The sequence below is a fragment of the Salmo salar genome, chromosome 06, assembly GCF_965601325.2.
Source record: "Salmo salar chromosome 06, fSalSal1, whole genome shotgun sequence".
Taxonomy (NCBI): domain Eukaryota; kingdom Metazoa; phylum Chordata; class Actinopteri; order Salmoniformes; family Salmonidae; genus Salmo; species Salmo salar.
The window spans coordinates 34782409-34805815 of NC_138296.1; the positions used below are offsets into that span (position 1 = coordinate 34782409).

Consider the following 23407-nt stretch of genomic DNA (forward strand, 5'->3'; position numbering starts at 1 on the left):
CCAATGCTGTGCCATGGGTAAAAATGGTATGCTATGATACCCAATGCTGTGCCATGGTTTAAAATGGTATGCTATGATACCCAATGCTGTGCCATGGTTAAAAATGATATGCTATGATACCCAATGCTGTGCCATGGTTTAAAATGGTATGCTATGATAGCCAATGCTGTGCCATGGTTAAAAATGATATGCTATGATAGCCAATGCTGTGCCATGGTTAAAAATGGTATGCTATGCCAGAGTGAGACACACATAGCTAACCCCCTTGTTTAAAACACAGACACCAGGAGACTGCTGTAACTGGACACAGGCATGGTGACATTTGAAGGGAACGCCATCTGGGCCGGTTTTACAACCCTGGCTGCTTTGCTTCCCCAATAGATGCAGGTGGCTGACTACCATCGTTATGAGTCCACGACAGGGGTACATTTTTGTGGTAATGACAGCACGCATGAATGTCTTTCCTCTTAACATGTGATGGAACAACTTGAGACACTAATACAATGAATCAGACGTTACAGAAATTGGGTCTGTGAGAGGGAAGACATTTCAAGCCCTTAATGATACCGCTCTATAAGACCCTATATGTCAAATGAATTGCTCCATGGTGGTATTCTTCTGCATCCAAACAGTCTGGTATTTCAGGTCACCTGTCTGAAAGCTTCTCTATGAAGGTAATTGAAAATCAGGCATCATAAACCAAAATCGTAATGTAGCCACACGTAAGGTATCTGACTTGTAAAGCTACATTTTGGAAATGTGACTATTTTGTGACTCAGCTATTTTGTTGCATGGAAACAGTGTTCATATGTCCCAGAATGTGTTTTTCCATTACAATCCATAAATAACCTAACTGACTAATATCAGACTTGATTTTCACAACGTCTGTATGCTCCATTACAAAATGGAGACCAGGATACCCTCCTGCTGCTGCTGTAAACGGTTTATTAAAATAAGGTGTGTGGGGCTCTCCATCGCCCCCTACAGGATGATGACAGGCTCTTCCTCTGACTGGCTCAGGTCCACGTGAAGCTCCAGATCTTGCTGCAGCAGCTCGCTGGTGGTGTCAGCATGGGACGAGCTCTGGGGAAGGGTAGCCTGGGACAGGCAGCCTAAAGAAGACATGGGCCGGTCCCGCACAGAGCTGCCTGAGAATGGGGGAGATAAAGGGAGGAAGGGGGGCAAGGGGGAAAGGTCAAGGGTTAGGGTTCAGGTGTCTGCTACAATCAACCTTAACAGCTGCACAGCAGCAATAGCAAAGAAGAATGCTATTTCCATGTGAGTGTTATTTCAGTACCATTCCATAGTAATCACTATTCCAGTTAGTGAAATTGGTTTATATGTTGCAAATGGGTAATGACGCTGGTGTTGACCTACCTGAGCGGCTGCGCTGGGTCTTGGCACTCTGGGGTCGCACAGGGGTCACACAGCCCGGCTCTGTGCAGCCAGGCTTCTGGAACTGGGAGCGCATGATCTTGTCTTTGCTCTTGCACATGCCTGCTGTCATTAAAACAACAACGTCACATCGCGGCCTTGACATGGGAATGACAGGACCCCACCACAACCATAGCCATACTGTACCTACATACCCATACCAGACATACACCTTCTTCCAAGTATTGAGCAAAATACTCTTTCAATACTATTTTGACTCATTCAATTGTCTCATAAATTACTGGGAATCACAACACCAAATCCCAGGCATAAAACAGGACAGCACATTTCCCTCTTTCTTCCTACAGGGCTTGATTTGTATGATCAGATATTAAGGATATTAAGATAGAAATGATGGAATGCAAGCAGTGTTACCCCAGGTTCTATTTACAGTCTGTTACAGACACCAGGCCTGATCTTCTATAACATAGTAACATTGGGTTCTTTCCAGTGTGGAACACTATACCAACCAGAGCCCCTCCCCCAACCCCAGTGCAGCCCATTCTTATTGCTAATTCACTTCCTTAAACCCTCCTAAAATACTCCCTAAAATACTCCCTAGATTTAGGGAAGCTCCTCTCTCCTTCCCTAAATCTCCTCACCCTCGTCCTTCTCCAGACCCTCGTTCCAAATCCTTCATCATACGCCACTTTAAACACTGTACTGTATCCCTCCTCAAATTCTCATTCCCAACCAAACAGCCCACTTTCTTTCTCAACCCACCCCAACTTTTCAGTCTCCTCCCCATTCTCTCCTGACCCTTCACCTCCCACTTCCCCATGATGTCCCCCCTCACTCTTCCTCCACACACTCCACTTTACTCTTTATCTCTGCACCGCGAGCCCAACTCTGGACACATTGTCCAGGGAGCGAGAGAGAGGAAACAGGCTAAGGGCAGTTGGGGCCTGGACAGAAGGCACAGTGTGATCATCATCTTAAGACGCGTTGTGTAACTGGGCCCAGGGGTGACAGTGAATCCTCGGAAGTGTGCGTCACTGTCAATGAGGAGTCCATATGGGCTGTCAGAACTGGAGTCTGGACCTCACCTCTCTCCCAGGCCCGGACCATGACAGCTGCCCACAGCATGCAGACATGTCACACTTAACATTAGGTGACTTTTTGGAGCGATGGCATAAAAATACAAAATGGACCAGTGGGAATAGTTTAACTGCACTGCAGTTGCTTGAATTGAGTAACATGAATTAAGTAGTCTATCTTTTGTTCACAATTGTCCAGATTCCATTTTCTTTTCAATACATGTAATTCCACTCTAAAAATACACAGTACTGTAGAGTAGAGCTGAATATAATCCCAGTCCAGAACCCTGTACCGTCTTTAGGAAAGATGGTGGGTAGTCTGGCATCCACAGTCTTGACCAATCTGGTTTTCAGGCGGCCCTTGTAGATATGTCCGTCCAATCCCAGGATGTCCACCTCCTCCGGCTGACCAATAGGCACAAGGACAAGGTCAAATATTTGCATACCTTACAACTGTCAAATACACCTCAAATATACTCTGTACTCAACATGATAACTTGTATAAATGGCTCAACAAACGTGATCGACCAGGTGTATTCCTATGGGCTGGCAGTGGTTTAGTTATCTGTCAGTACAGTAACCCACAGTAGGTGAGGTTGGTCTCACTCACCTGAATGCGCAGTGGGGAGCTGGAGACGGGCGGTGTCTCCTCCTCAGCCTGGATGAAGTGGCTGATGTGCTGCAGGCGGGTGTAGCGGCGGTTGGGGTAGGTCACGGTGTGGCTGCCTCCACAGCTCCGGGACATGGCCAGGTAACTGTAGTCCGCCATCTCTGGGATGCGCTCGCTAGGATGGACACAGGAGTGGAGGTTGAAGGTCAGAAGATAAACACTTCTAGAGGTTTTAAACAGACCTGACAATACAGTATTTATAGTTTGTAGGTAAATTGGGTCACCTTGCCTCCCTGACCCTTTTCTAAACCATGACAAAGCAATATGGACAACTTTTTGGTCCTTCCCCTGCTTCAATACATGTGCTCCCGGCTTCCCTGCCTGACCCTGGCCTAACTGACTGACTCACTGCTTGGGCAGACTCTGGCTGGTCCTCTGCAGCGGGCTCAGGATGTGTGGATAGCGGGAGGACCCGATCTCCCTCAGAGCCCCCTGGCTGTAGGTGCGCTCTGGGCCAGCTAGATGGCTCTGCACTCTCTCTATCTGCCTACACATCATGGTGTGGATCCTCTGCACCTGCATCATGGCCCTTTCGGAGCTGGCCATCTCAAAGTGGCTGTGGTTGGTTCCTGGCCTCAGGCTGAGATGGGGGGAGAGCTGGCTAATTTCAGACACTTGTAACTATGGAACACTTCTGACTGATCTAGCGTGGGTGTTAGGTCTTTGGGGGTAAGATAAAGTTGACTACACTGTATATTGGATGTTGGGACACTGGCACCCCCTGCTGGTTAAAATGGGGCCAAGTAAGAGTTTCAGTTGTGATGTTTGACGGAGATGTATAGAGTATGACTGTCTGCTCTCACCTTCTGCAGTGCTGGCGAACCTGCTCAAGCTCATAGATGGTGTACGGTCGGTTGGACTTGTGGGAGGGTAGGCCAGGAGTGGAGGGCACGGTGACCAAGTGCCTGTTGTCCAGTGGAGAGAGAGAAAGAAGAAAGAGAGGTAGGTGAATAAGCAGCACCACAATCCTATTATTTCAATTTCCACAATGTCTGTATGCACTGTATAAAAATAGGACATTATTATCATTTACTTACGGTCCTGGGGTAAGCATATCGACTGGGCGGTCGCAGGAGATGCAGTGGAACCTTGCCACAAGTTGTCTATGAAAGGGACGTAACAAAGACAAATCAAATCAAACTTTATTGGTTGCATACACAGATTTGCAGGTGTTATAACAGGTGCAGCAAAATGCTTTTGTTTCTAGCTCCAACAGCGCAGTAGAATGTCTAGCAAATATAATAGAAATACACAAATAATCAAGAAACAAACAAACAAACAAACAAACAAGAAATGACAGAACGAGTCCAATTAACAATCCAGAGTAGATATATCAGAGGGAGCATGTGTCAGAATCCTGAATATAAATACATGGTGTCATGACGTGGCCCTCTTTGGGTACAGCGAGCACCATCCCCCTCTCTCTGCACCATCCCCCTCTCTCTGCACCATCCCCCTCTCTCTGCACCATCCCCCTCTCTCTGCACCATCCCCCTCTCTCTGCACCATCCCCCTCTCTCTGCACCATCCCCCTCTCTCTGCACCATCCCCCTCTCTCTGCACCATCCCCCTCTCTCTGCACCATCCCCCTCTCTCTGCATCATCCCCCTCTCTCTGCACCATCCCCCTCTCTCTGCACCATCCCCCTCTCTCTGCACCATCCCCCTCTCTCTGCATCATCCCCCTCTCTCTGCACCATCCCCCTCTCTCTGCACCATCCCCCTCTCTCTGCACCATCCCCCTCTCTCTGCACCATCCCCCTCTCTCTGCATCATCCCCCTCTCTCTGCATCATCCCCCTCTCTCTGCATCATCCCCCTCTCTCTGCACCATCCCCCTCTCTCTGCACCATCCCCCTCTCTCTGCACCATCCCCCTCTCTCTGCATCATCCCCCTCTCTCTGCACCATCCCCCTCTCTCTGCATCATCCCCCTCTCTCTGCACCATCCCCCTCTCTCTGCACCATCCCCCTCTCTCTGCATCATCCCCCTCTCTCTGCACCATCCCCCTCTCTCTGCACCATCCCCCTCTCTCTGCATCATCCCCCTCTCTCTGCACCATCCCCCTCTCTCTGCACCATCCCCCTCTCTCTGCACCATCCCCCTCTCTCTCTCACCACCCTCTCTCTGCACCATCCCCCTCTCTCTGCACCATCCCCCTCTCTCTGCACCATCCCCCTCTCTCTGCACCATCCCCCTCTCTCTGCATCATCCCCCTCTCTCTGCACCATCCCCCTCTCTCTGCACCATCCCCCTCTCTCTGCACCATCCCCCTCTCTCTGCACCATCCCCCTCTCTCTGCATCATCCCCCTCTCTCTGCACCATCCCCCTCTCTCTCTCACCACCACCTCTCTCTCTTCCCCCTACACCCAGGCTCTGTTAGGCAAGTCATAAATTCCTAGAGGAGTTCTCTCCTCATGGCCAGAGTATAGAGGGAGTGAGGTTCACAGGAGAACAAAGGAACCTCTTCCACATCACAGAACTTGAGAACTGAACAATGTCCATGTTTTGGAGAATGTCTACACGGTCGGGGAAGAATCTAGCAACGAACTGGTCCGTTTTGTACAATTTTGTGAATCTCATGAGAGACAATACAGCCACATTACCATAACTCTGTTTATACAAGAGACTCGGTTGTGAGGCTTGCATCTAATTCTTGTATAAAATGAATGAGTAAAGATTAAACTATTTGTGAAATTATGTCATGTGATTTTAAACTGTTTAAAGAAAGAAACTCCAATTCCCTTTGGAGTTTAACTAAATCATTGGCCCGCCCCATGAGCACAGACATTAACCCCAACCTGAAGAATTCCCTTCAGACCAGCTTACTCCGATTACCACGAGAGGGCGAAGGTTTGAGAGCAGACCAGCTTACCTCGATTACCACGAGAGGGCTAAGGTTTGAGAGCAGACCAGCTTACCTCGATTACCACGAGAGGGCTAAGGTTTGAGAGCAGACCAGCTTACCTCGATTACCACGAGAGGGCTAAGGTTTGAGGAGAAACCATAAACCTGAGTATAAGCTAAGGTTGTAATGGTTGTTGAAACTCTGAGACTATCGATACCGACAGAATAAGAGCAAATCTTTGATACTAATTACTAGTCTGCAGCTAGGAATTCTATACCATTGAATGCGAAGGCCAACAACTGCCGAAACATCTATTCTATAACAACATTGCTGAATGTTACTCTGAACTATCCATTCTAACCGCGGAAGAGAGAGAGGGCGGACAAACTCTCCAACAGAAAGACGGACGATCCCAACAGCGATCATGACGACACACTGAGCGTAAATATATATATTGATTGCAATTATTCCCGAATGAGTGAGCGTTCATGTATAAAGGATTAGCATTTCAATCAATGAATATGATTATCAAGTGTGTAGTGACTCATTTGCGTAATTCCCGCCTTTCTCAGTCTACACCCACTTCCCTTTTGTCCACCAAGCCGTAATACCGGTTTAGCCAACTAGGGCACATCCCCTATAATTTCCTTGTAACCATATCTACTTTGTTTGTTTGTTTGTTTGTATGTGCATTTCTGTGATTATTTAGTTAGTTAATAAATAAATTATTGAGACAATTGATGTATCGAGGATTCATAGTGAAGACTGGGTTCGTGCAGATAACCAACAATTTACGACGTTTGGAATGAGACTAATTGATCAGATATTAAAATATCTGAAAGTTATATTAGGAAAATTATAACTTTGTAATCTGAATATTTTCCTTGGTGCCCCGACTTCCTAGTTAATTACATTTTACCTGATTATAATCACGTAACAATAATTACAGAGAATTGACTTGATAAACTAACAGTCATCAGTTTAATGATACCAAAGACACGACAGTGGTGTGTATAGACAGTATATCATTTGGAAGGAAAATAGTGTGTACAATAGTAGGTATATTAGGATGCGCTATGAACAGAATACAGTATATACTGTACATACACCGTGAGTAAACAACAGTATACAAACAGAACATAGACATATAGACAGAATATAGACAGAGATAAAATGAACGAAAAAACACAGGAAGACAATGAAGGCATCATCATGTAAAACTCCATAGAGCTACCTGGACTTATCCAGCCATCATCCCTCCTGGGCCTGGCTGTGACCAGTGACATGTGACTTACTTCCTGATGCCTGCAGCGTCGTCCTCCTTCGGGGCAGGCTGGGCCTGCAGCTGCTTACGGATGCTCTTCCAGCGGTCCTCTAGCTGCTTCTTCACAGGATCCAGCTCAATCCGGTCCAGCTACACAGATAGACAACAGATGTACTACAGGGATCCCAAAGATATAAACTACCACCAGACACTCCAGACAGACATTCCATGAGATTTTTACAAGCAATGCTATCTGTCACTATAAACACGTTCGTAAAACACTTAAAAACTTGTGACATACAGACTTGTGAGATATATGTATTGGTGATAGCATATCAATGGACATGTAGGCCTATTATAAAAACATCCATTTAGCAGGGTAACTTCCTGCTCAGTCCCACCTTGCACTCCATCTCGGTGGAGATTTTGTCGATGATTTTGTGCCAGTCCTGCTCCTGGCCGGTGATCTTGCTGAGCAGCTCCTGGAACATGGTGTTGAGCTCCTCTGTCATGGAGTCAAACTGCATGCGACTCACCTTGGTGTCCAGGGCACGCTTGTCTGCTTTCTACAGGAAGAGAGGAGATGCAGTCAGGGCAATGGCAGTACTAGTGTGGGCTTGTAAGGGTTAGGTGAAACCTGTATGGACTTGTAGGGGTTAGGTGAAACCTGTATGGACTTGTAAGGGTTAGGTGAAACCTGCATGGACTTGTAAGGGTTAGGTGAAACCTGTATGGACTTGTAAGGGTTAGGTGAAACCTGTATGGACTTGTAAGGGTTAGGTGAAACCTGTATGGACTTGTAGGGGTTAGGTGAAACCTGTATGGACTTGTAAGGGTTAGGTGAAACCTGTATGGACTTGTAGGGGTTAGGTGAAACCTGTATGGACTTGTAGGGGTTAGGTGAAACCTGTATGGACTTGTAAGGGTTAGGTGAAACCTGTATGGACTTGTAAGGGTTAGGTGAAACCTGTATGGACTTGTAGGGGTTAGGTGAAACCTGTATGGACTTGTAGGGGTTAGGTGAAACCTGTATGGACTTGTAAGGGTTAGGTGAAACCTGTATGGACTTGTAAGGGTTAGGTGAAACCTGTATGGACTTGTAGGGGTTAGGTGAAACCTGTATGGACTTGTAAGGGTTAGGTGAAACCTGTATGGACTTGTAGGGGTTAGGTGAAACCTGTATGGACTTGTAAGGGTTAGGTGAAACCTGTATGGACTTGTAGGGGTTAGGTGTAACCTGTATGGACTTGTAGGGGTTAGGTGAAACCTGTATGGACTTGTAAGGGTTAGGTGAAACCTGCATGGACTTGTAAGGGTTAGGTGAAACCTGTATGGACTTGTAGGGGTTAGGTGAAACCTGTATGGACTTGTAAGGGTTAGGTGAAACCTGTATGGACTTGTAAGGGTTAGGTGAAACCTGTATGGACTTGTAGGGGTTAGGTGAAACCTGTATGGACTTGTAAGGGTTAGGTGAAACCTGTATGGACTTGTAGGGGTTAGGTGTAACCTGTATGGACTTGTAAGGGTTAGGTGTAACCTGTATGGACTTGTAGGGGTTAGGTGAAACCTGTATGGACTTGTAAGGGTTAGGTGAAACCTGTATGGACTTGTAAGGGTTAGGTGAAACCTGTATGGACTTGTAAGGGTTAGGTGAAACCTGTATGGACTTGTAAGGGTTAGGTGAAACCTGTATGGACTTGTAGGGGTTAGGTGAAACCTGTATGGACTTGTAAGGGTTAGGTGAAACCTGTATGGACTTGTAAGGGTTAGGTGAAACCTGTATGGACTTGTAGGGGTTAGGTGAAACCTGTATGGACTTGTTGGAATAAATACACATGTGTATGAACTTGTGTATGGACACGTATGGGCTTGTGGTGACTTGTATGGCCTTGTTAGGGTTTAGCATGGACTGGTACAGGTGAACTTGAGCATGTTGGGATTTGTAGGTACCCCTATGGTCTTGAACGGACTTGTGGAAGCTTGTCTAGACTAACAACATGTGAGAACTTGTGAGAGTTCACCTGAGATGAGTATAACACGCTGAAGGAAAGCTAAACTATGCCATGTTGTGGTGAGAGACTCACGATTTCAATCTCCATCTCCACAAGCTCTTTGTCAGCTTTCTTCTCGTCCAGTTCTTCCATGGACTTGTACAGATGCTGTGACAGAAAGACATTACTGAGAATCCTCTTTCTGTGGCTTGGAACAGAAGTACAGCATGGAGCATCTCCTATTCCCCTATGGGCCTCCCCCTGCTGCAGCCCTCCCTCCCAGACTCACGTCGATGTGGACCTGTTTCTGGCTGTGCTCCTCAATCAGGTGGTTGGCTGTGCCGTGGAGCTTCTCACACTCAGCCTGCAGCTGCATGATGGCTCCCTGAACGTCATTCATCAGCTCCGAGCTCTGGCAGAAACAACACAGAGAGACAGGGTTCTATATGTGTAATACACAGCCATGGCCCCACTGCCATGGAGCGCGCTGGCACTGACACACTCCTTTCCCTTAACACACTACTGCCCTGCTAGAGCTTCCCTTACATATCATCTCTAAACGTATCCCTCCCTCAGGGTTCAACATAACAGACCTATTATTTAATTTAAACCCTTTCTTATTCTGTTTCATCCTCTATCCTGGCCCTGCCTATAGTACCTCTGCTCCAGGTCTGCCTCCTCCCTGCTGATTCATGAATCTGCTAACCAGGCCCTGGAGATTCTCATAGCGCTGGAACAGCTGGCTGACCTTCCTGCTCACATCTACAGAGCAGGAGGGGCACGTGGAGCCTTGCTGCCCGCCTGCCTGCTCTGATCCCTGGGGCTCCTGCTGGAGGCTCTGGGAGAGCAGCGAGGAGGAGGACGCCATCATGTCCTCCAGCATGCCTCGCAGGTTGTCCATCTGCGGTGAGAGGGCAGTGTGAGGGCCATGTTGGGGCCACCAGGGGCCACTAGCTGTTACATTATGGATGATGCTGTCTCAGCTATATTCTACAGTTGAAGGTTTTACACGCTGGTGTTAGACCTGACAGTGTATTCAAATATCGATACGCACTGGAATATCTGTCTGTCTGTCTGTCTGTCTGTCTGTCTGTCTGTCTGTCTGTCTGTCTGTCTGTCTGTCTGTCTGTCTGTCTGTCTGTCTAACCTGATCCTGTAGCTGTCTGTCTTTCTTGGTCTTCTGCTCAGCCTTGGCTGAGGTGTTCTCAGTCTTCAGCAGTAGCACCTCTTCCTCCACTTTCTGCACTGCGTTCCTGAACACAGAGTGGTGGAACAGGAGCACCAGGCCATGAGGAGCAGGCCACCACCTCTCTTCCAATGGAAAACTACCACATCTCAACTGGCCATAAAACTGCTGAGGGAAGAATGGCTCGTAATAATGTCCGGAACAGAGCAAATGGAATGGCATTAAACACCTGGAAACCATGGCCTCCATACCATTCCACTGATTCCACTCCAGTAGTTACCACGAGCCCGTTCTCCCCAATTAAGGTACCGCCAACCTCCTGTGTTACAAATTACTTAGACTACCAAATGATATCAAATGTAGTTTCCATAATAAACTATCTATCATCTCTATTTAGCCTTCCTGTGTGCTCCTGTGTTGTTGTTTACCTGAGGTATAATATCTGCAGTCTGAGCAGTCCTTGATTAGGAGAGTCAGAGGAGTCCTCACTGTCTGACCCTTTGGCTGTTTCTGAGCCTCCCTCTGAGCCCTGAACTGTCCCTATGTTCAGAATCAGCTGCTCCAGTTCTCCCAGCTACGACAGGGACATGGGGTCATCAACAATGTGTGTGTGTGCGCGTGTGCGTGCGTACATCTTCCTCGCTCACCTTGGCTCTGTCACCCATCAGGCTGTCGACCAGAACTCTCAGATGATTCAGTTGATCCAACAGTTTGTCTGGCACATCCCTGTCACCTACACATTCAGGACAAAAATGGTCATCCCACACAAAAGATATCATTCAGTAAAAGAAAACATAGAATAGCCATACACTATCCAATCTCCACATTGTTATCTTACCCATGTCAGTGAGGAGCTCCCGGAGGTGCTGGAGCTGGGCCTGGTCGGCCTTGCCTGCTTCCAGCAGCTCTACTCTGGTCTCCAGGGTGTTGTGTCTCTCCCTGAGCCTGCCCACGTCCCTCAGGGCCTCCACTGTCTCTGGGTAACGCTCTGCCCCGCTGGCCACACGAGACAGGGGTTTTCTGCCCACCATCAGAGCTCCATCAGAGAGGGACTGCTGGGGCAGCGCCCCCCCATGCTGGCTGACAGTGACAGTGCCAGGAGTACAGGCAGCAGCCACATCAGAGAGGGACTGCTGGGGCAGCGCCCCCCCATGCTGGCTGGCAGTGACAGTAACAGGAGTAAAGGCAGCAGCTCCATCAGAGAGGGACTGCTGGGGCAGCGCCCCCCCATGCTGGCTGGCAGTGACAGTAACAGGAGTGAAGGCAGCAGCTCCATCAGAGAGGGACTGCTGGGGCAGTGCCCCCCCATGCTGGCTGGCAGTGACAGTAACAGGAGTGAAGGCAGCAGCTCCATCAGAGAGGGACTGCTGGGGCAGCGCCCCCCCATACTGGCTGACAGTGACAGTGCCAGGAGTGAAGGCAGCAGCTCCATCAGAGAGGGACTGCTGGGGCAGTGCCCCCCCATGCTGGCTGACACTGACAGTAACAGGAGTGAAGGCAGCAGCTCCAGTGTTGGCATTGACTGAGGCGCTGAAAGGAGTCATGGTGGTCATGACAACTGATGTGGGGACAGGGACTGAGTGCCTGATTTCCTATTGGAGAAATAGCTACCATCAACACAAAGCTAATGTCTATTCCTATGTCTTGTATATGATTGCTTGATAAAGGAATCTCGCTCTTTCATGCAAGACATAAGACATGCCTTTTGCAGATTCTGTTGCTCGCTAACCAAGGTGGTCTGCATGATGTCCCAGGTTACACACTGGATGAGCTCGTCTGGGTCTGGGTAACGCCCAACTCTGTCCTGCAGCTCTTTCTGTGATAGAGAGAAGACAAGAAAGAGAGGAAGTCATGATTAACCTCTTTTTACTAGAGTTAGCTACTACAGTACTATACTATTGTTTGTCTCCTCTTAACAATATAGTATATCATTTCTGAGCTCGGAAAGCAGTCTCCTCAGTTCCAACTCACGGTGGCAGAGTCCAGGTTGTCCAGTCGGTGGCAGTACTGTTCCACTTCGTTGATTCTGTCAACCAGCTCACTCATATTCAGCTGGAACCCAAAAACACCCAGAGCAACGTCATGCTACCAGATGGAAACAGATATGTAGGATGATCCCTATTATCCTCACTCTATTGTTGGGGTGAGTGACAGGCCAGGTTGCCAGAGATAAGCTGTGGCTCTTTGATGCTGTTGCCCTCTGTATGACACCATGTCCCCTACAGAGAGTGATGGGGGGAGGGGACCAGGGCCAGGGTGGATCGGGCTCTACATGACGCTATATTTCACCACTGTGTGGGGTGGTGAAATGGAGAAGGATTCCCTAGTGATGAGCACTGGGTATATCCCCTACTGTAGATTCATGAGGGAGATGAGCAAGGTTGCCAAATGTTGTCTGTCTGCAATCCTACCTCACTATGAGGGTTTGCCAGTATGGATGTGTGTCTGACCTGGTTGAGTTGGTTCTGGAGGCTCTTGACCTCTTTCTTCAGGTCGTCTCTGGACTCCTTCAGGTCCTGGATCTCCTTCAGCAGATCCTGGATCAGCGACATAGACTGGAAACACAACAGAGTGTGTTCGAAGGACTCAAAGCTCAAAGAACCTCACTTCACTGGTCAGATCACTTAACACAATCATTACTTTTTGTCAGTTTCTGTTATAATGACTGAATCGTAGGCTATAGAAATAAAGAGGGTCGCACATGCGATATATAAGCTCCCAGTAATGTATTGGGTAAACCTCCAACATTTCGGCATCACGGTGCCTTATTCAGGGTGAATCAACACGCATGGTGATCTCTTTACATTAGGTCTAAAGCTTTTTCACAGCCTCTTCATGCCCAAAACACTTGAAACTGACTCAGCCCAGTTCTCTAATCTCCCAAAGTAAGACTCTGTGAAACTTTGAAGCGGTCAGGGGACTCATTAAGGTAGAAATCCCCCTGACCAAAGCCATATGTGTGACTATTCCCCTGGCTACTTCCTTTGAAGATCAGTAGGAAGATCCTAAACCCCTTCATTTAGGAGGGATCCCAAAACCCCTCTCTGTGGCTCCATCCAGTTGACATTTCACCCCAAGGGAGGTTACCAGGACACCACCATCCATATGCAGTAGATGAGATACACCAGCTGTTACAAAGCAGCGGTAGGACCTGTCTGTCTCCAGATAATCCATGTTTTTCAGAGTACATAACCCCTGCCCATATGGAACCACTCCACTCTCTAACACAGCTGAGGCCTTGTTGACAGAGTAAACCCACACATTTGCTCTGGGTGTTGCAAATTAGAAATAGCTTGTGTTAACTAAGCAAAGTTGAAACAGGTGGCTTTGAACGTATTGACCAGAGATCCGGTGGGTTTTTCTAATGCACCCAGACATGAAATGACGCATAGCGACCCCACTGAGCTGCACAGGCCGTCAAACAATTGGCTGAATAACTAATAGGTTGTTAAGTGAGCTGTAAACGTGGAAGTGATATATGACCTGCGCGTATGGAATTTCTGGAGGAGACCACCTTTTCATTGATCGCCTCAAGCATCTCAAAGACATGAGATTAGGCAAAACATGATCAAATCTTGTAAGCAGGACATACACTAGAATATTCTAACCTGGCAACCAACCCAACTCCTAATGACAAACAGAGAGACAATCAACTGTATCTGTCACATTTTGATGAGTGGGTCCAGGGTATGGTTCATTTCCTATGAGATTCCTTTGACACTTTAAAAGCTACTCGTGAGGCTGATTGGACATATTGAGTTCACAGGAAATGATGATAATTGCCTACATCAGCAAACAGTAGGCAAAATGTATGCATCGTCCTATTCCCTCAAAGGAGCTGCGCTCCCTAACCAGGGGACGTCCGCAACCGTAACTTCCTCTGACACAATGTCCCTAGTACTCTGTCTGTTTGTCTGTGAGGATGTTGTTTGGACAGAGTGCCCAACCTCCTTCCTGTTTCTGCCACAACATCTGGGTCAGCATCACCCACAAGTCTGTTGCAAATGGTAACGGACAGGACAACATAAATACAAGCCCCTTCTGACAACAAGCAAAACTCCAGTACAAGGGGTAGGAAATTAGTAACTAACATAATATAAGTACACTGACTTTTACTGTCCCAACGATAAGGAAGTTATTTGCGATTGGGAAGATAGACATCCGCTCTACCTCCCTGTTACTCTTTAGTCAGCCATTAACTAAGATGGCCGGTGGCCTGGAATCCTTCCACGCCACTGTGAACACAGAGCGCCACTCAGGCAGACTTTTAGCTACCCTCTCAGATCCAGGACATGTACCCTGTGGGGTCACAGCGGAGCACACCTTTATCAACCACAACAATCCCCTGATAACCTCTGCCATGGGTTAAGAAGAAAGAGACCCTAGCTAAGGGCCTGTATGCGGGAAATACAATATGCTGCTATGAGTTGTGAGGCAGAAACTGATGGACATTGTGTCTTAGTTTGGTCTTCAGGGATATGGCAGACAGGGCCAGAGAAGGCCAGACAGGGCCAGCGAGGGCCAGAGGTCCAGACAGGTCCAGTGGATACTGGTACTGACCCACAGCAGAGGATTTTCAGAGGCACCTTTGCCTGTACCCACTGGCTGTCCCTCCCTCATATCACCTGAGTGTTAACTGGGCAGGTCTGGGCAACATCAGTGAAGATAGCTAAGTCCTGCGCAATCTTTTATCTTCCTACTTGCTTTATTTACGCAGACTGTCATGTCTCTATCAGTGTCCATATTTCAAACTCATTTCAGATGACAGCAGAGATACAGTTCAGAGTGTGGTATGAAGTACTGGACCGACACCGATTCTAAATTGTGTACACCACAGGAGGTTGGTGGCACCTTAATTGGGGAGGACGGGCTTGTGGTAATGGCTGGAGCTGAATAGGTGGAATGGTTTCAAACACATCAAACATATGGAAACCACGTTTGACTACGTTCCATTAATTCCATTCCAGCCATTACAATGAGCCGTCCCCTCTCAGCAGCCTCCCCTCGTGATCTGTACTACTCAGCTATTCAATTTTGTTCCACAGCGAACACAGGAGTGGTGCTTATCTTTGGGGAGTGGCCTTTCCTTTGGAAACTGGAACAGAGACACAGCGAGGTCATTTGAGAAGACAGTGTGGTGCCCATCACCTATTGTGCTGTGCTCTGTCATCAATATCCTTATCCAGTGTTGAGTGTTCTGAAATGCTCACCATTCACCACACAGACAGGCCCCCAGCTGTGGAACAGGGCTTTGATGAGCAAGCACTCAAGGACTTAATACAGATAAGAGGGGCTGAATCACTTGCCAGCAGCATATCCCCCTGCATTCTACTGCTGGCTTGCCTCAGAAACTAGGTAGTTGGTCCTGGTCGGTACCTGGATTGGAGACAGAATGCTGCTGGTGTAACAGTATAGCTTCAGTCCCTCTCCTCGCCCCTACCTGGGCTCGAACCAGGGACCCTCTGCACACATCAACAACTGACACCCACGAAGCATCGTTACCCATCGCGCCAAAAGCCGCGGCCCTTGCAGAACAAGGGGAACAACTACTTCAAGGACTCAGAGCGAGTGACGTCACCGATTGAAACGCTATTAGCGCACACCACCGCTAACTAGCTAGCCATTTCACATCGGTTACACTGGAAGGCCAATAGGTGGTACTCTTCCCTCTGGTCTAAGGAAATTCCAGTGCCCCAGGGCTGTCTTTCAGTGTCCTGACTCTGTGGTCACTAAAGATCCCATGGCACTTATCGTATGAGTAGGGGTGTTAACCCCGGTGTTGTGGCTAAATTCCCAATCTGGCCCTCATACCATCATGGCCACCTAATCATCCCTAGGTTCCAATTGGCTCATTCGTGCCCTCTCCTCCCAACGTTAACTCTTCCCCATGTCGTTGCTGTAAGAGAATATGTTAGTCAATTTACCTGGTAAAATAAGGGTCAATAAATAAACCTCAGACTCTAACATCTGTCACAAGATGGATGTCTAGTCTAGAATACCCAGTGGAACTGGAATGTAATCCTATTTCTTGACTGTTATGGACATTTTTCTTTGACCACAAAAATGTTTTGGGATGATTTGGCGCCTATCTTACGACAAGCAAAATTGTGCATCACAGACAAATCAAAGTTTCAACACAGTTTTGACTGTTGATCAAGGGAGGCAGCACTGCCACAGCAGCAGTGTTCAACTTTCACCTGTCCTCGCATAACATTATTTCAATTTATAATACAATTATAACTCAGCGATGACAGTGTGATTTTAATAATTACATTTTGAGGAAGAGCCTGTCTCACCTTGGACACGCCGTCCTCACTCGCCTGAGCCTTGCTGCGAAGCTGCATTAGCTGCCACAAGTCGTTGACCGGTGTTGTGGTTGAGGCAGTGCGGCTCAGAAGATCTGTACCGCTAGGAAGCTTCTCCAGCGCGGCCATCTGTCTCTCTATCTGCCGAAGTTTGTCTTCCATGTGATGGTACGGGCTAGAGGACTTGGTCAGATGCGCCACAGTGCCATGGGGCTCCTGTGGCGGGGTATCCTGCTCTCTCCAGCCGGTGGTCACATTTTGGATTTTCAGGTGTCCCAGGATAGCGTGGAGGAGGGTATGCAACGCATTGAAGTTGACAGCTCCAACTTCAGGTGTCCCGATCGACAGGTTCACCAAATCGAACAAACTAATGTCAGCTGACATTTTGTCTCACACTACTTTTGAGTTGATGTTATTAAAAAGTATTTACGAGGGATATGAAAGATATATCTTCTTCCAATATTGCCATCTTAGTTTGTAAAAATTAAACGCCAGAATGATTCAATTAAACAACATAAGATGAAAAAAAACGACAGGATCGAACGCTATTTTTTTTTTAAATGTAAAATTATAGAACAAAAATACTCTGATTCTTCTGTACTAAATAAAGTGTTTGTAAATTAGAATGAAATGTTCCCTACACAGTTAATTTTCAACACCTTTTCGTTGCTACTCAATCTCGGTTGTTTCTTATTCCAATGCCATTTCTAACCTTATTTTAGAAATTGGTTCAATTTGGTTCTAATCTCTCACGCCTACCATAGAACCGTATTGGACGTAACAATGACAGTGAGTACAGTTCTCTTTTGTGATTGGATGTAGCCTCCTTCCATTACACAATAATTGCGTCCCACATTGTGACTCACAGCGTCCCTGGTTGCTGAGCAACAAGGCAGAGGCGGGCATCAAATCCTCATCAGGTAGGACAAAGGTTGTGTTGTTGAGAAAGTATGCAAAGCATCACCTGTTCTCACCCCAGGTATGCAAAAGGAGCATACAGACACGAAAAAAGGCTCAAAATAGCAATTTAATAATAATAAAAATGTAAAAAACAAGCGTGCATATCCTGGTGCCTTTCTAAGTAACTACATTCAAGTATAAAATCTAGTTCATAATCCAAAACACATAGTTTATTCCCTCAAAATCCTATTGATTGCCTCACATCCAATGGCTCTGAACAATCTTCAAACTCAGTTTTTCATGTGCCACAGAACTGAACTCTACATTAAGCAATCCACACAATGAATGAAATGATTCATGAATTAGACTATACATTTTTGGCAAGGAGGAGCACAAACACTGTAAACAGTTCGTGACCTCAATCGAAATTGCATGATGAAAATGTAGAACAAAAAATGCTTGATGTTTGCAGAGTGCAAAGGCCATTGTTTCGATGTGAGTTCTAAATAAAACCATAGCCTTATAAACTTATAAGCTCAAGAGTTCTTCAATGTGACATTTTAACAGAGCAATATAACCTAGAGCAGTTTAGACATAAAAATTCTGGTCTACATTTTGTAATTCACCATTCATCCTCAATACACTATCTATGGCCTTTTGGATCCCACTTTTGACAAAACCTATGGAATACTAGATACTCTGAAAGTGTGATGCAAATATTGACAAAGAAAAAACATTTAGAGCATTGATCAACAATTTCGTACAGATATCACTATAACAAATAATTTAAATTGCAATAAGCTAGTGTATATGCGTCTTGATAATTTATCCCTTTATGACAAATGCCATCTTTCAAGAAATCTAGATGCAGTCGAGTCCTGATAAATGCAATGGCTTGGCAGTATTCTAAATGTGTATACTAAACCTGAGCATGCAGAAGTGAAAAGTGTATTTGAACTGATAAACTGTACTGCATGTAAACAGAGTTTGTACATATCCAATGTGCGCTTATCAAGAATCGACTGTACTACGTTTTCTTCTTCTATCAAATTGAAGTAGTATAATAAGATTGATGTTGAGACTGGAAACCTTGGTAGGAATAGCAGTCTAGCCAAACCTTAGTCAATGACTACTGCACATTGAAACCAACCAGCTGAACATCTACATGAAGACAGAAGCACAGTGAATGACATTGAACATGAAAATAAAGGCTCCTCTGTGCACAACTGATTCACTCCAAGTAAAATATACAGTATTTAAGTGTATCTTCCACTTGAAAGGCAAAAATCTAAAGAGCTGTGATTGACTGTGCTAAAACAGTGTTACTAGTCTCTGCTTATTGGAATCAATAGAGCTGTGAATGACTGTGCTAAAACAGTGTTACTACAGTCTGCTTATTGGGGCTGAGGTGGGCCAGTCAAACTGTCAGTTGAAGGATTCCAAAGGATAGCTAGGTTGATAGGAAGGTGTTATACCGACTCTTCCCCAGATGACCCGTCCAGCTGTGAATAGCTCCTCCCACCGTGACCCCCTCCTCCCATAGGTTGTCATATGCTGTCATAGTCAGTGTCCCGTCGGCTGGAGACCACCACCCACTCAGCCACGAAGAAGGATAGCGTGCCCAGGAAGCCCACCACAACCATGATGAGCAGCTGCCAGTGCAGCAGGAGATAGTTACTGTAGAAGAAGGCCAGGGCTGCAGTGATGGACTGTGGACAAGAGCACCAAGTTACACCACTGTAATACAGCAACTGTGGTTAGCAAGTATGGGGAATCATCAAGGGATATACCAAGCAAATAGCTCAATGTTATATTTCTTCAAATCATTCAGAGTAATACATTATCACCATAGATAGCAAACCATATCGTGTGTGTAGGCCTAACAGATATCAATGTACCTGGACAAACTTGAAAACGGCAAAGGCAGGAGCGCTGTCCTCCCGGAACATGAATCCCACAATGCTCAGCAGTTGGGTGTTGAAGCAGCTGTCCCCCAGGCCCAGCAGGAAGCTGCACAGCAGAGCCACCTCAACACTGAACAAACAACACAACAAGTTAATACAGACATGAAACCTTACACAATCTGCAGTAACCTGATAGAGTTCAAATGCAATTATGAACTACTGCTACACTTAACATAATGCTCATGTCCTGACCTGCTGTATTCCTATGCAAAGGACGTGGAATTGTTGTAATAGTAATCAATAGTCATTGTTTTATGGGCCAACTGAGTAAGCCCTGCTGTGTACCTGGGGGTGATGTATGCCTGTAGGTGTGTGCCCTCTTCTGGGGCAATAGGGGCATCACTGGCGATGTTCAAGAAGATCAGGTAAAAGGCCACGAAGTGAGTGATCAGCCCCAGCAGCACGACCGGGTTCCTCCCAAACCGGTTGCACTTGTTCAGCATCCCAAACACGCCCCCTCCTGGACAAACAGAGACACAGCAAAAACAGAAGCGTTGACTTCCTCAAATCATCAGTCCCTTCCTGTCAACCAGTTTATCTGCTTTCCAAACCTCACGTGTATCATGTGATCTGAAACAGCACTGAAGATTTAAAAAAATGACTTTGACTCACCCAGGATCTCTCCCAGGCCAATGAAAATGCCAGATAGCCCGATCAGACTCTTAGCATCGTCCCCAAATTGAGTCATGGCTCCTATACATGTCCCGTATACCCCACTGTAAAATGTCAACTCTAGGCCTGAAGGTGGAGAAGGAGCAAGAGTTACACACATAGAACCTATGGTTACGCATTTAAACATACTCAATGTCAATTGAATATGCATCCGTTTATATTTCTATACTAGCATCCACTGAAAGAAGTTCCTCATGTTGGAAATAGCCCCCCCCCCAAAAAAGAATCTTGATTAATTGGAATGAATTTGCCCACCTGTGTATGCTATGGAGATACTCAGCAGTAGCATCTCTTTAGTGACAGACAACTGCAACGCTTTCTCTGTAAGAAGAGGGCACATATCAGTCAGCTGAGCTCTGGGCCTTTGTTGCTGACATGACAGATTGAAGTAAGACGCAACCAATGAACTCTGACTCACTGAAAGCATCCAGAGCCTGGGAACCGAGACCTGGAGTCGCTCTGCAAGGAAGAGAAATCCATAAATAAACTTAAGTACAGCCTTTCCAGACATAAAGGAATATTGGATTATCCAGATTCAACCCAGGCCTATGGAGGAATACAAAGTACCTTACATAAAACAGCAGGTACAGAATGCACAAACACCATTTGTATGGCATATCTATTAGTATATCACTATTTCATGTGTATGTATGCATGACAACATGCGTGATTCTGGTCAATAAAAGGGTAGATAAGGAAAAATGTTCTTGTGCTAGTTTACTCTAACTTTAGACCTAGACAATGTTTTCCATCACAGCCTGTCTGCAGACTACACTCACACGACGATAGAGGAGCTCTCTGTGGACTCAGTCTGTAGCAGTGACTCAGACGCCTCGGAGGGTGTGGCCTCAGGCTCCGGCTTCTGGATCAGGAAGAACAGAAAGCTGCCCACCAGGCTGATGACCGTGAGAGAGATGAAAACCGTCTGGCGATCCTTGTCTAGACACACACACACACACACACACACACACACACACACACACACACACACACACACACACACACACACACACACACACACGTCAGCAACTTATGGCCAAAATGAAATTTCCTCATTGTGTCAAGGGAACTTAGGGAATGCTAGATACTATAAAAAGGAAAGGGGAAAAGACTAATGAATCTAAGTAGAATACATTCAAAAGATATCTACATTGTTATAGTAAAAAGTTAACCAAAACTGATGACATACCTGATATGTGAACATGGCCATGCCAGGCAAAATAAATATACATGTTTCCAAAGAATAAGCTGCAAAATGGGATAGATACATGTTAGGCAGTCCAACACCGTGGATTCAGTACCAGAGTAAAAAAGCTGTGGTAAACAGTGATGCAATCAATACAGTTATGCTGATAAAAGAAGTACCTGAACTGTAGCAAGGCCCAGAAAATACCACTGTTCCTGCCGATGGTGGCATCTGTAGAGTTGATGGTGAGTAGGTTCCCCTGAGCTGTCCACAATACTAGGCCACAGATGGAAAGAGATTGAAAGAATAAAAAGAAAGAGAGTTATGTGTTGATAGGAAATACAAGTCGTTAATTCTCAAGTAAGAATAACACAGTCTTCTTACTTGCAGCCGCTATTCCAACAACTACAGACGCCGTGTAGAAGCTCCAAGTGTAGGGGTGGATGAACATTGCAATGTATCCACTGATGGAAATAAAACATTGGACAGTGTTAACATCACAAATAAGCTAATGAAAACAAGTTCTTTATGCACACTCAGAGAGAATAGATAAATAAACAGTTCTGTAAACAGGTATAGGCTACAGTGGGTTGATTTAAAGAAAGGTCAAAAGAGTGTGCTCACCTGTATACTAGTCCACTAAAGAACATGGACAACTGGGGGCCTATAACAGCCACTACTGAGGGAGCAATCAGGTTGGATGCAGAGAAAACTCCATAGATGATGGCCATGCTACATGTAAAGACACGTGTAAAAGTGAATTAGATGATATTGCGCCAATGTAATACCACTATTCATAGAAAATGTTAGCAACATGGCTACAAGTGCAGGCATTTTATTCAATAAGGATGTGTTTGAATAAAAAAAATGCCTGGTGTTTGCCTGCCACGGGTGGTGTCATTAAGATGTCCATAAAGGCCAACAGCAGCAATTAAATCCCAGATGAGGCCCTACATCACCACAGTCATATGCATGTTATTTACGAAATACCTCAGGAAACTGGGATAGTGTAGAGAACTGAAAGTCAACTTTGTTGCCTAAACTGGGCAGATTCAATTACTTACCTTTGGAGACCTCTTTGAGAGAGAGAGACAGGATTACAATTTTCCAACAGTTCTAATCTATACCATAGGAGCCGCATAGGTCAGTCACAGTATTTCAGCATCACAATGAATTACCTTGTGTATCCACTCCCATGGAATTCAGTGCTGTTGAAACTCTTGATCACAGTTTGCTGAAAAAGCATGAGACATAAACAATTGACAGCATCAATATGAACTTCCCCTGTAGGTTCCCTACAGTTGTGTGGCTTGAATTTGTATGTATCATTTGTCAGTTCAACCATACCTCTATATTGCCGCATGTTTGGAAAGCAGTGAACATGAACATAAATCCAAACCCCAGGATTATGATGTTCAATAGTGTCTTTCCCTCTGGACCCATGCTTGCTGCAGGGTGTCACTGTAATATTACTTGACGAAATGGGTTAGTTAAAAAACCTCTGAAGGGGTCCACAGCTCATCTGAAGAAAACAGAATCAAAACAACCTTGGTGACAAAACTGTAGAAAGGATGCTATGCTATGAATATGAACTATTGTCAAGACAATACATATCTAGGTAGATCTGCTACCAAATAATCACTATAGTAAGTATTTCCTTACTTTTGTCTGTTTAGCCACTTGAGAAGAGAACAATTGACCGAGTCGGGTGCTGCACTGTATAGTCCTTGTTTGTGCAAGCTACATAGTTAGCAAACCAATAACGACTTGTGGAGATACCAGATGGACTCAAATCCTAGAAAGAATCCAACAATAATGTACTAGACTACGACCCTTTTCTCCCGTCTAGCTTAAAAATAGTCTTTGAATATTTTTCAGTCAGTGACCAAAACTGTTCGTCATGTGAGATAGTCAGCTGACATTTCAAGGCGTACAACCCAAAGCCCACTGG

General features: G+C 46.0%; 2 protein-coding genes across 3 annotated transcripts; both read right to left on the minus strand.

Annotated features, from left to right (window-relative positions):
- Positions 1-925: 925 nt before the first annotated feature.
- Positions 926-17711, minus strand: LOC106606957 (uncharacterized). The gene is made up of 16 exons (XM_082976502.1): positions 16726-17711; positions 12880-12984; positions 12401-12481; positions 12132-12245; positions 11268-12021; positions 11077-11162; positions 9533-9655; positions 9337-9411; positions 7654-7818; positions 7284-7402; positions 4179-4244; positions 3945-4046; positions 3082-3256; positions 2765-2876; positions 1378-1497; positions 926-1148 (listed from the first exon to the last, which is right to left on the minus strand). Exons 1-16 carry the CDS (start codon positions 17116-17118, stop codon positions 982-984), a joined length of 2757 nt encoding a protein of 918 aa, XP_082832628.1. The 5' UTR covers positions 17119-17711; the 3' UTR covers positions 926-981.
- A 32-nt stretch (positions 17712-17743) lies between these two features.
- On the minus strand, positions 17744-23394 carry mfsd11 (major facilitator superfamily domain containing 11). Of its 2 annotated transcripts, none has more exons than XM_082976051.1 (14): positions 23157-23394; positions 22804-22978; positions 22635-22690; positions 22081-22188; positions 21841-21920; positions 21636-21732; positions 21460-21518; positions 21050-21209; positions 20689-20729; positions 20526-20591; positions 20211-20336; positions 19884-20058; positions 19533-19668; positions 17744-19343 (listed from the first exon to the last, which is right to left on the minus strand). In XM_082976051.1, the coding sequence occupies exons 2-14, from the start codon at positions 22897-22899 to the stop codon at positions 19182-19184; spliced, it is 1362 nt and encodes a 453-aa protein (XP_082832177.1). In that variant the 5' UTR covers positions 22900-22978; positions 23157-23394; the 3' UTR covers positions 17744-19181. The 2 variants fall into 2 exon arrangements, with proteins under 2 accessions (XP_082832177.1, NP_001167066.1); NM_001173595.1 differs by having other exon boundaries at positions 23119-23325.
- Between the last annotated feature and the right edge of the window lie 13 nt (positions 23395-23407).

Coding starts and splice junctions, on each gene's coding strand:
- mfsd11 (XM_082976051.1), bottom strand. CDS start 22,899: ATGGGTCCAGAGGGAAAGACACTATTGAACATCATAATCCTGGGGTTT. Junction 20,337..20,525: donor TATCTCCATAGCATACACAG/GTGGGCAAATTC, acceptor CTCCACCTTCAG/GCCTAGAGTTGACATTTTAC. Junction 20,059..20,210: donor TGGCCTGGGAGAGATCCTGG/GTGAGTCAAAGT, acceptor CTGTTTGTCCAG/GAGGGGGCGTGTTTGGGATG.
- LOC106606957 (XM_082976502.1), bottom strand. CDS start 17,118: ATGTCAGCTGACATTAGTTTGTTCGATTTGGTGAACCTGTCGATCGGG. Junction 3,257..3,944: donor GTTCGCCAGCACTGCAGAAG/GTGAGAGCAGAC, acceptor TGTCCATCCTAG/CGAGCGCATCCCAGAGATGG. Junction 1,149..1,377: donor GACCCAGCGCAGCCGCTCAG/GTAGGTCAACAC, acceptor CCCCATTCTCAG/GCAGCTCTGTGCGGGACCGG.